The 12698-nt window shown below is 40.1% G+C and overlaps 1 protein-coding gene across 1 annotated transcript in view; it reads right to left on the minus strand.

The window, feature by feature from the left end:
• The window catches only part of RANBP17 (RAN binding protein 17), a 308485-nt gene that overhangs the window by 58278 nt on the left and 237509 nt on the right, over window positions 1-12698 (minus strand). The window contains exon 25 of the mRNA XM_073002881.2: window positions 8886-9052. Within this exon, the coding sequence (XP_072858982.2) occupies window positions 8886-9052 (167 nt within the window). The remainder of the gene's footprint in view (window positions 1-8885; window positions 9053-12698) is intronic.

Raw genomic sequence — 12698 nt, forward strand, 5'->3', positions numbered from 1 at the left:
GGTCCATGGGGTCACAAAGAGTCGGACACGACTAAACGACGATGAGGACATTATTACAAATAATTTTTCAATGTTCATTCTTCTTCATACTCTCTTCTGCTCCAACAGCACCTTTTCCTGAACGTACGCTTCTGGAAACCGTAGGTTGCCACTTACTGGACTGGGACTTACATCACGTTCGAGTTATATACAAGCACATGGAATCCTTCTACTGTCCACAACCAGCAACATAAGAACATAAGAGGAGCCCTGTTGGATCAGGCCAAGAGCCCATCAAGTCCAGCTTCCTGGATCTCACAGTGGCCCCACCAGATGCCTCTGGGAGCACACGAGACAACTAGATACGTGTCTCCTGATACCCCTCCCCTGCATCTGGCATTTGGAGGTACCTTCCTGTTAAGGCTGGAGATTATACATCCCCATCAAGGCTTGTAACCTGAGATGGACTTTTCCTCCAGGAATCTGTCCAATCCCCTTTTAAAGGCATCTAGGTCAGATGCCATCATCACATCCTGTGGCAAGGAGTTCCACAGACTAACACCACACTGGGTAAATAAATCTTTCATTTTGTCTGTTCTCATTCTCCCAACACTCAATTGGAGTGGATGTCCCCTGATTCTGGTATTGCATGAGAGGGAAAAGAGCTTCCCTCTATCCACTTGATCCATCCCCTGAATAATTTTATATGTCTCAATCAGGTCCCCCCTCAGGTGCCTTTTCTCTAGACTAAAGAGCCCCAAAACGCTGTAGCCTTTCCTCATAAGGGAAGTGCCCCAGTCCAGTCATCATTTTAGTCACTCTCTTCTGTACCTTTTACAGTTGCACTATGTCTTTTTGAGGTGCAGAAACCAGAACTGTACACAATACCCCAGGTGCGGCTTTATCACTGTTTTGTACAATGGCATTATAATGTTGGCTGTTTTATTTTTAATCCCCTTTTTAATGATACCTAGGATGGTATTGGCATTTTTTACTGCCACCACACACTATGTTGACACTTTCATCGAGCTGTCCCCCAGCACACCAAGATCTCTTTCCTGATCCATCACAGACAGCTCAAAACCCATTAGCTGAGAACTAAAGTTTTGATATTTTTTTTGCCCCAATGTGCATTACTTTACATTTTCTTATATTGAAAAGGAATTGCCATTTTGCCACCCATTCTCCCAGTATGGAGAGATCCTTCTGGAGTTCTTCACAATCCCTTCTGGTCTTCACCACCCTGAAAAGTTTTGTGTCATCTGCAAACTTGGCCTCCTCACTGCTTATCCCTGTCTCCATGTCATTTATGAACAGGTTGAAAAGCACCAGTCCCAGGACAGATCCCTGGGGCACACCGCTTTTCACTTCTCTCCATTGTGAAAACTGCCCATTGACACCTACTCTCTGTTTCCTGGTTCTCAATCCATAAGAGGACCTGCCCTCTTATTCCCCTAACTGTGGAGTTTTCTCAGCAGCCGTTGGTGAGGGATAACGTCAAACACCTTCTGAAAATCCAGATAGACCAGTGGTCCCCATCCTTTCCCCAACTGTGGACTGGTTGGGGGTGTGTGGCGCGCTCGCACGGGGGCGTGGTGTGGCTGCAGGGGGGCATGGCACATTCAGGCGGGTGTGGTGCGCCCGCAGTTGTTGAAGCACGCTCGTGGGGGGCACATGCATGCAATGCACTCGCAGGGGGTGGAGCGCACTCACACGCATAGCATGCTCACATGGGCGCTCGTGGGGGGACAGGAGATCTGTGTCCACGGCCCGGTCCTGCCTAGGCTGCAGACTGCTGCTGGGTCGCAGACGGGGGGTTGGGGACCCCTGAGTAAGACAAGATCCACTGGTTCACCTGCATCCACATGCCTGTTGACCTTTTCAAAGAATTCTAAAAGGTTTGTGAGGCAAGACTTACCCTTAAATTCTGATCCCATTAGGTGTCCAAGTACTGTCTGTTGAAGTTCAGGTCTCACCACAGGAGCAGAGCCTTGGAGCAGATCAGAGGACAAACCTTTCCATCTTATTTACAGAAGGTCAGACTCAGTGCCATGCCTGCCTGCCTGCCTCCCTCCCTTCCCGCCTGCCTGCCTTCCTGATCATTATCTTCATATGGACAGTGGTTACCCTTGAGATTGCTTTTATCCAACATTCATGACTGGTGTAAAGTAGTAGTAAGAGGTTTTCACTGTCTCACAACAAGCTTGTTAAGTCGGCATTTTCATTACATTGTTCTATATTTCTGTCACAATTTCTTCTTCCATGCACTTCGGAGACCCTGGTTCACATTCACACTTGAGACAACATGGGTGGGTGTGCCCCTCTTACTCCCTATTCGGAGAGCATTATACAAACTCTTGTATGGTTCCTTCCAGGTCCTAGGACTGTTTGGGTGCCTGTGCACTTGCTGTAAATCCACCAAAGTGGTTTGTGCTATGGTAGGCTTCAGGTTTTTTGCTAAACCCATCAATGTTATCCCAGGATGCAGGATATGTTGGCGGGCTGCTGATGAGTGGAGCCCTGCCCTGTACCATGCCAATTTAAGTGTCCATACAGCCACCAGAGAGCTATGCTGACATTTTTTGAGCCAAGAACTTCAGGATGAAGTTCTGGCTGGTTTGGGAGAAAAGGTGGCTATGGCAAGGTATAGTCTTATATAGCCTGGCACTTTGCCTATAATCAATTGGTGCTTATTCTGCAAATTATGTATCTGAGTCAATATTTTGAATTTATGCAATGCTTCTTTCAAAAAATCTCTGACGACACTAAAGGTAACATCTGAATTTAAAAATCTCCATTTGTTTGAGAACAAGAGATCTTTTTGTTTAAGAACAAGAAAATATTAATTCTACAGCTGTGCGGACATGTACAAGTATGCAGGGATGCTCCCTGCTTTAAAAGAAGCACAATATATCAGTGTTTCCATCTAAGCAAGCAAACTGGGAAAATAGTCAGCTTCATTGCATCACTTTAAAGAACTGACAAGCCTCTTTAAGCTAACAATACAATTAGTCATTAGGGTCTAGTTTTCTAGCACTGTTAAGCAATTTGTAATAACCCTTTCCTTTTAATAGGGTTAGGCATTACTTACAAGACACAGCTGTCTAGGAAACTGAAACCTCTAGCTGTGAAGCAACAGTCTTGTTCATTAGCCTCCATGATAGTCAAATCAGCTCTGAAGCCAGGGTTTAATGGCCTGCCGATGAATAATCAATGGCTCACTTTTCATCTGAGTGTGAAAATGAGAATAATCTAATTCATTGTCCCTCTGGTCAGATACAAAGCCTTGGGTTCTGTTTCTATTCAAGGCTGATTTATAACCCAATGGAACCCTGATGTAAACATATAATCAATGAGTCCCATCATTGCTGATAACCACCCCCAACTGGCTCACTCCCCACATCTCAAAAAGCCATCCCTTTAGGCTATTAGCTTCATCCAGATCACTCTTTCTACTATTCCTGCCTGCTGCTTTTACCTTGGCCATTCGTTCAGACCAGCAGAGTCAGAAGTAATTTTATACACAGCAGAGAGCGTGTGGAATTGATTTTTCACTCAGCACTCTGTTCCCATCTGAATAATTATCAATTTTACTGCCTCATAAAGGGAAGAGTCAAAAATTTCAAATCAATTCAAAAGAGCTTCTGAGCCTAGAGAAACTGTGCACAAGGAGAAAGGTCAAAGTTGGCAATGACCTCAGGAGATGATGTCAGGTATTAGTACACTGAATGGTTGACATCAGAGGCACTCAATACGCTATGACTAGTGCTAATGCAAATCATATTTATGCTGACTACTGGAGACCAGTCATTAATATTTAAGAGAGTACCTGAAAGCCTGCATTCAAACTAAATATAATGTATTCTGCAGCTTACGAAGCTAATAAAGACAGATTACTGCTTATTCATATGCTATAAATTTCAAGATTGCCAGGCATCATTGACACAAAATAGGGCATTAAGGTCATGAGAAAGGGAAATGCATGAAAATTCAAATTTAAAGCCAGCATGCCATTCTTTCCCCACAAGCAAGGCTCATTGAGTACTAACTACTGTACTCACTGGTGAACAAATATAGAATGGATTGTAAGGTTTGAATCAATTTCTGCCCTGGGCTGGCTACTTCAGGATATTGAAATGACAGGCAATAAGGGCTACAAATTAGTACTGATAGTAACAAAAGTCTCATGCATGTCTAAATAATATCCTATGCATAAATGCCCAATGTGCCTTTATTCAAAGGCAAAAATCACTCAAAATAATTGGAACATTAAATAAGAGTGATATATCTTGCAAATTTAAATGGGAACCATTATTCCTGATACCTAACCATCAGTGCAATTTCCAGGTCACTGAAGTTCATGCCAATTGCTCCATTAATATGCTATGATTATAGGTCATAAATTCAAGTGGTTTTTTTAACTTGGTACTTAGTTAACTGTCTTTTCTTTAAATGCCCATCAGTCTGTCATCAGGGAAACAGATTTAATCCTTCAACAAAGTCAAAATTGATAACAAACTCACTGTCAGTACCCATTGATCTTTGTAACAGTGCATTCTTTAAAAGCAGGAGCACAATTCTTAAATGACTTGTCTCCTGTCTAACCATGACATTTCTATATTTCATAGGATTTGTTATTAAAATAAAAGAAACATTAAAATAAATATAAATACTTTAGTTTAATATTGTATCATGCATTACAGGCAATTAGAGTTTTCTCAAAGCCACCTGACTTGCTCTCCATCAGAATAAATGGCATATAGATTAGCGTCAATGACCCTGTACATTTTAGGGGACATTCTAGTCTATTCTGTTCTTAGATCTGTGACAAATCTGTACATTTCTAGATCTCCATTTAAAATGGAGTGGTCATAACAACCAGATAGGCGGGATATAAATAGAATGAATGAATAAATGAATGAATGAATGAATGAATGAATGAATGAATGAAACAAATAAAATATTTCTGTGAATGGAGGAGAGGGCACAAATAACCATGACTTGGAGGGGAAACAGAGTCCTAACTGTGTGACCTATCCACTCAAAGCCTGCACCATAATCATCTTTCCACAATTATACACATACAATTACACACACATACAGGGTATAAAATTACTTCAGTAAAGTGCAGTAAAGTGCATGACAAAAAGGAAAAAGAAAAATAGTATTCTGTAATGCAAAAAAATAGAACTGAACACTGATAAAAGTCTTTCTTTCTGAACTACAGCTCCATAAAGTGGCTGGCTGAGCAGCTGCAAGAGGACTAATAGACAGACAAACACTTTGCAGTGGTTTCAATCTCTGCCTTTTGTAGCATCTAAGGAGTTGGAGCAAAAAAGCGAAATCTTGGGACTTTATTAGAGAATTCAACTATCACTCATCTACTGCTTTGGTACCAGCCTCTCTATCTACAGTACTGTATTTTGATTTGTTTAATTCAAATGGCTGGTAATCTTTTTAATACTACAAATATCAAAGAATGTGTTGTGGTGTTGCTGTCCCTGGGGGGTTCTTTCCTTTGCCTCAGAATGGCATCGATATACCTGATTTGGTCTGGTTTTACACATTTGTCCAAAAACAGTGCACATAATTTCATATATTTAAATATCAGATCACATATTATGCATATTACATAGCATTTGAAATCTAGCTAATAATGCATAACCAAGAATGAAAGTAAGAAAGACAATATAATAAATGTTGTTACTAAAAATTGCCATCAGATAAATATCCCAGAGACACAAGTTAGTAAAAAATGTTTATTTGAAACCTTAAGAAATTAGCACTCCTTCTAGGGGGAACAAACAGACCACCAAACGTCTGCAAAATATTGCAGAATTTCCTGTGATACCTCTCTGGTAAAAAAAAAAAAATCAAATATGATTTTTTTAAAATCTCATTTTCTGAAGTTTCTGAAACTAGTCATAGACTACCTAATCATTATATTATATCCATCATTATATTAATTGTAACTGTTTAATATGCATTACCAAAGCATGAGTAACTGTGAAAACATTCTACTTACAAGGGAGGTTCTAGCTGGCAATACCAACTGAAGGCCAAAAACACTCAAAGTTATAGACATATTTTGGGTAACTTGGTGGCAACCAGTTTACCTATTTCAGTGCTCCTGTTAGCCCTTATTACTGCTATTCTATGATATTTTATGGCAAGGCGATGAGCAAGTATAACTCTCTACATCAGGGGTGTCCAACTTTTCACCTTCCCTGGGCCACATTAGAAGATGAAAATTTGGTTTGGGCCGCACATACATTTGGTTTGGGCCGCATGGGGGGGCAGCCCTAGCCGTCCTCCGCAGCCCCGCTCCAGACAGCAGAGGCTGCCAGCTTCGACTCTAGCGGCTTTATGGGGCCGGGAGGGGGTCCATCTATTGATGGGGATGGTGCAATGCAGTCACCGCAGCCCCCCTGTCCCCTCCCCTCCCACTCCTTCCTTCCTTCCCTCTCTCCCCCTCTACTGTTGTGACATGCCCCGGCCACATTCTGGCCTCAAGCGCCGGCAGTGTAACTTGAAACTTTGGAATTTCTTTAAAAATAAAAAATTGCCCTGGGCCGCATTAGAAGCTGACCTGGGCCGCATGCGGCCCTTGGGCCGCAGGTTGGACAAGCCTGCTCTACATGTTCTTTCACTGCAATTCTTATCAGTCCTATGCAGCACAGCTAATGGTGATGGCTAATGGAAGTTTTAGTGCAACAGCATCTGTAGGGCCATAGCTGCCCTGATTTTTTTGGAAGTATTTTAAAATTCTAGGTTAGAAATTGCCTTGAAACAGTTTTACGCTAAAAGGCAGTGTGCAAATATTTTTACACTGACAAATATATAAATTAAATTTGATTATCCTTTACTCAGTATCTTAAATGATTCCAAGCTCTTATTCCCCATGCATCCTCACCAGGATTAAACAAAAATATGAAACAAATAGGGGAGAGGTCACCAGTACACAATTGTCCCCTCACTTCAAATCCCTAGACAATCTCTCTCTGCGACATAAACAAATGTTAAACAGCCTATGGAACAAGACAGAGAATACTTTAAGAGTAAGGTAAATTGGAAAAATTCTTGGAACCACTCTTGACATACAAGTGGAGACGAAGGACAGAGAAGCTAAGCCTCTTGTGTGGAGAGTTTTACATTGTGGAACAGACAAAATTCTTGCCTTTCATGCCCCCACTTCCTTAGCTGAAGATTCTGAGGCAGTTCTTCTCTACCCTTTTGCCTCCAATGTTCCCTGTTGGTCTGGCCAAAGTAGTTGCACAGGCCAAAGACAAAGGGAGGCCTCTGCTGACTTCTAATCCTTTCTGATTTTGAAACTAATGATTCTGGGTAGAGGAGTGAGTTTATGGAATACTCCTTCACCATCCACCCATCCTATGAGCCCTACTGACTATGATATAAGAACAGTCCTGCTGGATCCAATCAATAATCAATCTCGTCAAACATCCTATTTCCAATAGCTGCAAGTCAGATGCCTCCAGAAAGCTCAACCAGAAGTGCACGTAGACAATAGCATGTTTTATTTCCGCATGTGATAAACAATCTAGATGTATTGTCCTATGGCTGACAGCCACTGGCAAACTTGTTCTAGATGAATTTCTCTAATCTTTCTTGAAGTCACCTGAAGCGGTAGCCATTGCTACGTCTAATTTATTTATTAAGTGCACATTCCCTCCTTCCTTTTCTACCAAAAGAAAGGGCACTCAAGGCAGGCAAAAGTAATAACAGTGAAATATAATTAAGACATATAAAAAGATCAAACACATAATTGGAAATACATGAAAATAAAGAACCAAAAGCACCCCATCAGCTGGAAACACCCGTCAACAACAACACAACTTAAACACCATCTATCTCAACAGAAAGGTAACATTATTTTTCTTCTACTCCCTTGTTAATATCACTCTTAACCATACCTACATCTATATCATACCCTGGTTGTCTTTTTTCTAAACCTTTGGTTCTCAACCTCTGTCACTTCAGATGTTTTAGATTTCAGCTCCCAGAAATATGCTCAAGGATTCCAAGAACTGAATCCCATATTTCTAAAGGATCAAAATCAGAGTTTGTGCCCCTGCGTAGGAGAAATACACTTAGCCCCGTGTGACTGAGATGCACACAGGTGAATTGGCTTGATCACGGAATTTCAGAAACTTCATATGCACATTAATGCAGGCTGAATCGAGGCTGAAGGTGATCATTCAGAAAAAAATAACTTGGAGTTCTGGAGGAGCGCTATTTGAAAATGTCAGCATTGTAGAAGGAGCAAACTTGGGAACTGGTACAAATGGAATTGAAAGCATGGCAGATTTCTAAGTGGATGGTATAGATATATTTGGAATACTCAGATCACCCCATCAAAAATGAGTGTATTGTAGAACTGGGAAGAGGAAACAAAATTATCAAGTGAGTAAATTTATCTTTTTCAGGGAACAATACTGAGAGTATGAGTGTTTTGAACCACAATTGTCAAGATTTTGAGTATGATAAAGGGTGATGGTCTCTCTGTGAGTACAAAGCACAACCGTCCATTATCTCTGATGTCTACCATTTTCAGTTGATCACTATGTCTCTCACAGAGATCAAGGGCGTCTACTGATCTATGGAAAAGAAAGAGGGCCAATAAGGAAGGCTACTGTGACAGCTGACCCTGCAGTCTCTAATGTCCAGGGCAGAAGATGTTATCTCCCCAGATTCCATGATGCCACTAGAGAAGCCTTGTAAATAAAAATGCTACAATCTAAAACAAAACAAAACAACTTAGAAATCGACTACTTTGTCAACTGAAATATTATACAGAACTTGCTTTGTAAAGAAGAGGAGAAGAGAAAAACCTCTTCTCAGAACAAACATGAACATAGAGAAAAGGCAAAGAACACTTGAGAACTTACCTGCTGCAGTACCTCTGAGTTCTGTTGCATGAAATGCAATAATCGTTGTCCATCTTGGGACATCTCTCTGCACCTCAGGGGTTTCTTGCCTTCTCTTGCTATGTGCTTGAAGAGGTATGTCACAATGTAGTCTAAACTTGCACAACAGCTGGAGGAGACAATTGTATCTGCACACAAAAAAGGATATAAAACGCTATGATTCCTCAACTGTTTTTAAAACTAACATTCTGCACTAAAAAGGGAAGACATTATAAGACTACAATAAGCTAGTTGCATAAGATGTTGCACCATATCACTGCTTTTGTTCTGCAGGTTTAATAAACTCCTAGTAGATTTCCCAGTGATAGATCCCATTCTTTCCCTCTGCACAGCACAGGGGGAATCTCCATCCCCCACTGGTATTCTGCCTAGCTGTAAGCACTCCTGCTGGCTACTACAAATTGCAGGATTCCAACTGTTTTATTATTGCTAGGAACTTATGAATTCTGAAGAGAATGTACTTGGTGAGGAAACAAAAAATATTTTGGTTTTCCTTTTTTAAAAACATGCAAAGAGAAGGGCCACTGACACTGTCTGAAGGAAAACAAATAGAGTTTGAACCGCCTATGCCATTTAATGATCATTCTGTATCACTAGATATTCAGAAAAGTGACCCAAATTTGCCTGAAATTACTATTACATTTGCACTTAAATGTGAAAATCCAATTTTAAGAAGGCTGTATTGTTGGAGTATAAGGTGAAGAATATGGAAACTACTGACTAGTTGGATACTTTCACCATCTGAATAAAATTGAGAATAACAACAAACAGAAAGCACCCTTTCTATCCAGACTGCAAACATTTCAGTGGCTAGTGAGATAAATTAGAGCAACAGGTCATGTCACATCTTTACCTGCCCAGGATACAGAGAAAAAATGTACTAGAAAAAAAATCCTAACCATGTTTAACATAATAAATATGTGTCTAATTCACACAAATTGTTTTCCTTTATTTTGCTGCCAGAAGCATAAGCACAGTCTTTTTCACCTTAATATGTCATTTACCTCTGTTCAGCAAACTAGACATGCTCTACAGGGCAACATATTAACAGCCAAATACCTTATCATGCTCAACACAATCAACCAGTTCTCAAAGCCCTACATTATTGAGTCAGTACGTTTGTTCACTCTTTGGGGAATGATTACCGTTATGTATACTAGCTGGAATTACCTCCTCAATTTGAAATTTTGATATAAACATGCATGTCCCCTCACATTTTCCCATCACACCCTCAATATTTTATTTTAATACGTGCTGCACTAATGCTGCGAGAGGAGCTGATTTGCTTATACACATTAGCAACAGCATACAGCAAAACCAGGCTGATTAACATCTGTTATTCTACTTGTAGATTTAACCATTCTCAGCCAGTATCTCCTTATAGGATTATGTGGACCCCTTTCCTCTCATGCCACCAACTCCTCCTTCCATGTACAGCTTTAATCCTAGCAGCATTCACACTCAAAATATGTTAGAGCAGATATCATTTATCTTCACTATCAGTTACAGAAAGGAAAATGTGGAATGGATGCTGGTATAAACAATGAAAAATCAAATCACATTCTAGGGAGACTGCCAATCTTTAGGGCTTTAATCTGTTCCCAAATGAAGACAATACTTTGGTCTCCTGTAGATCTGAAGGAGAGGTGCAAATCTAGCTTACTTTTAGAATCATGAGTGCTGCCTTTCAATGCTTTGCTTTTAGAATGTTTTTCTGTGCAAGCATTACACTGTTAAAATATTCATTTGAAAGAGAAAGGAAAGATGTATGATAGACTCAATTAAGTGTATCCCCCTAAACTGTGATAAGAGGAACCCTGCCAATATTGCAGTGAGGTTTTGAGTACTTCCCTCTAGATACCAGAATGTTGATCTGTGCCAGTTCGGCTTTATAAATGTTGTTTTGAAGTTTACTTGTATTTGAACACTGTTGCAATATATTTTTTCCTAAGCTCAGTTCTCTTGAGGTCTTAAGGAAGGATTCTGAAGATAATACAGCCACAATTAGTCTCAAGGTTCTCTTAATCATACCAAGTACAGAGCATTCCTGTAAATTTCTGACAATCTCCATTTCCACAGCTTCAAAAGGATGTGAACATTTGTTTCTGTTCCCTGCAGAGCATCATCATTTGTAGAATTTACCCATCCTATTCATTATCTGCCTAGTATAATCATACCCCATTCCTCCTTCTTGGGATGGCACACAAAACTTTCTTTTACACTATCTATTTATTATTAGATTAATATCTTTCCTTTCCTAAAAATGCAGCTCAGGCTAGCTCATATTGTCCTCAAACTAAAGCTGCAGTATTGAGTTTAACAAGAACATGCAAAGCTCTTTATTCTCCTTAGTCTTTTTGTGACATGGAGGTTCTACAGAATTTACTGAGATTCAGAGCAACAGCTTAATTTGAAGTCATTTAAATTTCAAAAAGGAAGGAATTTTTAATAGTCTCAATTGCTCTTCGCAGGACGTAAAAGTGGATTTCCTAGCTGAGATAACAACACAATTTGTGAAAATGTGGGCTTTATTCATTAATTTGTCATAAATGGAGAACAGTCTTCCTGCAGTAATCATGTAAAAAAAGCCGTTCTTGGTGTCTGCTCTCAGACTTTAAAACTCCCTGCTGAGAGATGCAGATTTCCTCTGTTTTTGCTCTTCTTCTATTGGAAGGCACAGCCATTTTTATTCAGGCAGACCTCTGGCATGCAAGCGAATCGGCTGTTAAAGAGAGCCTGTCGATTGGGTATATTTGTCATTATCGTGGTTTCATCATATTTGTTTTTATGATGTTCTGATTTACACTTTTTCCCCTAATATATATTCCATGATGGTTAGCCATGCGGAGCACCTTTTCAGACAGAAAGATGGGGCAAAAATTTTAAAAATAAATAATACAAAATAACCATCTTTTGTGAAAACTCAGCCAACCAACCAACCAACCAACCAACCAACCAACCAACCAAATCCAATTTCACAAATGATATATTTTTGAAATCTGCAGCACTTTCCTAATTCATGTAATCACAGAAAAATAGACAACCACTTGTTCAAATGTAACAGCATGCACACTATTTATCCTTAGTTATGTGTAGTGTTTAATGACTCCTGTCATCAAGTCAGTTCTGACTAGGGCAACTCTGGCCTCCTACATATAAAGTACTCAGAAGTGGTTTGCCATTCCTTCCTTCTAGAGGTGCAACTGCTCAAGGCTATGCAAGCTGGTTCTTCTCCTGGAAAGCACAAAAGAGGAGTCACTCCTAACCTTAGCCAGGTACTCCAACTCACTGATCTATCCAACCAGCTGCAGCACTTCATGCAGTCTGATGTATTAAGAGCTGAAATTCAGAAGAAGCCTAGCTGAATGGCTTAAATATATGCTTTGTTCAAGGGGGCACACAGTGACTCTGTGCTTCCCCTAAAGTAAAAACCTCAACAAACTGGAACACTTGTCTTCAAACGCTTCAAAATGGAAGCTGATACCTTGCAATGCAGGTGTCTGAATGCAAAAAATAATTCACACTGGTACTGATATGCCAGTTAAGAATTTGGATTACACAGGGCAGAAACTAAACAGAAAGCAAAGAACAGAGTACATAGCTATTTTCAGTGTCCTGTCCACACTGGAAACAGTATAAACTGCTAATATTATTTAAGAAGCAAGCTCCTTTATTTTGCATACCATAGTGTTTTCTACACGAACAGATATCTGAGCTGCAGTCACCCTTTGTGTTTTTACAAGCAGAGAGTAGCTGTCAGTTCTTTGTCATGGC

Source organism: Pogona vitticeps, chromosome 1 (assembly GCF_051106095.1).
Source record: "Pogona vitticeps strain Pit_001003342236 chromosome 1, PviZW2.1, whole genome shotgun sequence".
NCBI classification, from domain to species: Eukaryota; Metazoa; Chordata; class Lepidosauria; order Squamata; family Agamidae; genus Pogona; species Pogona vitticeps.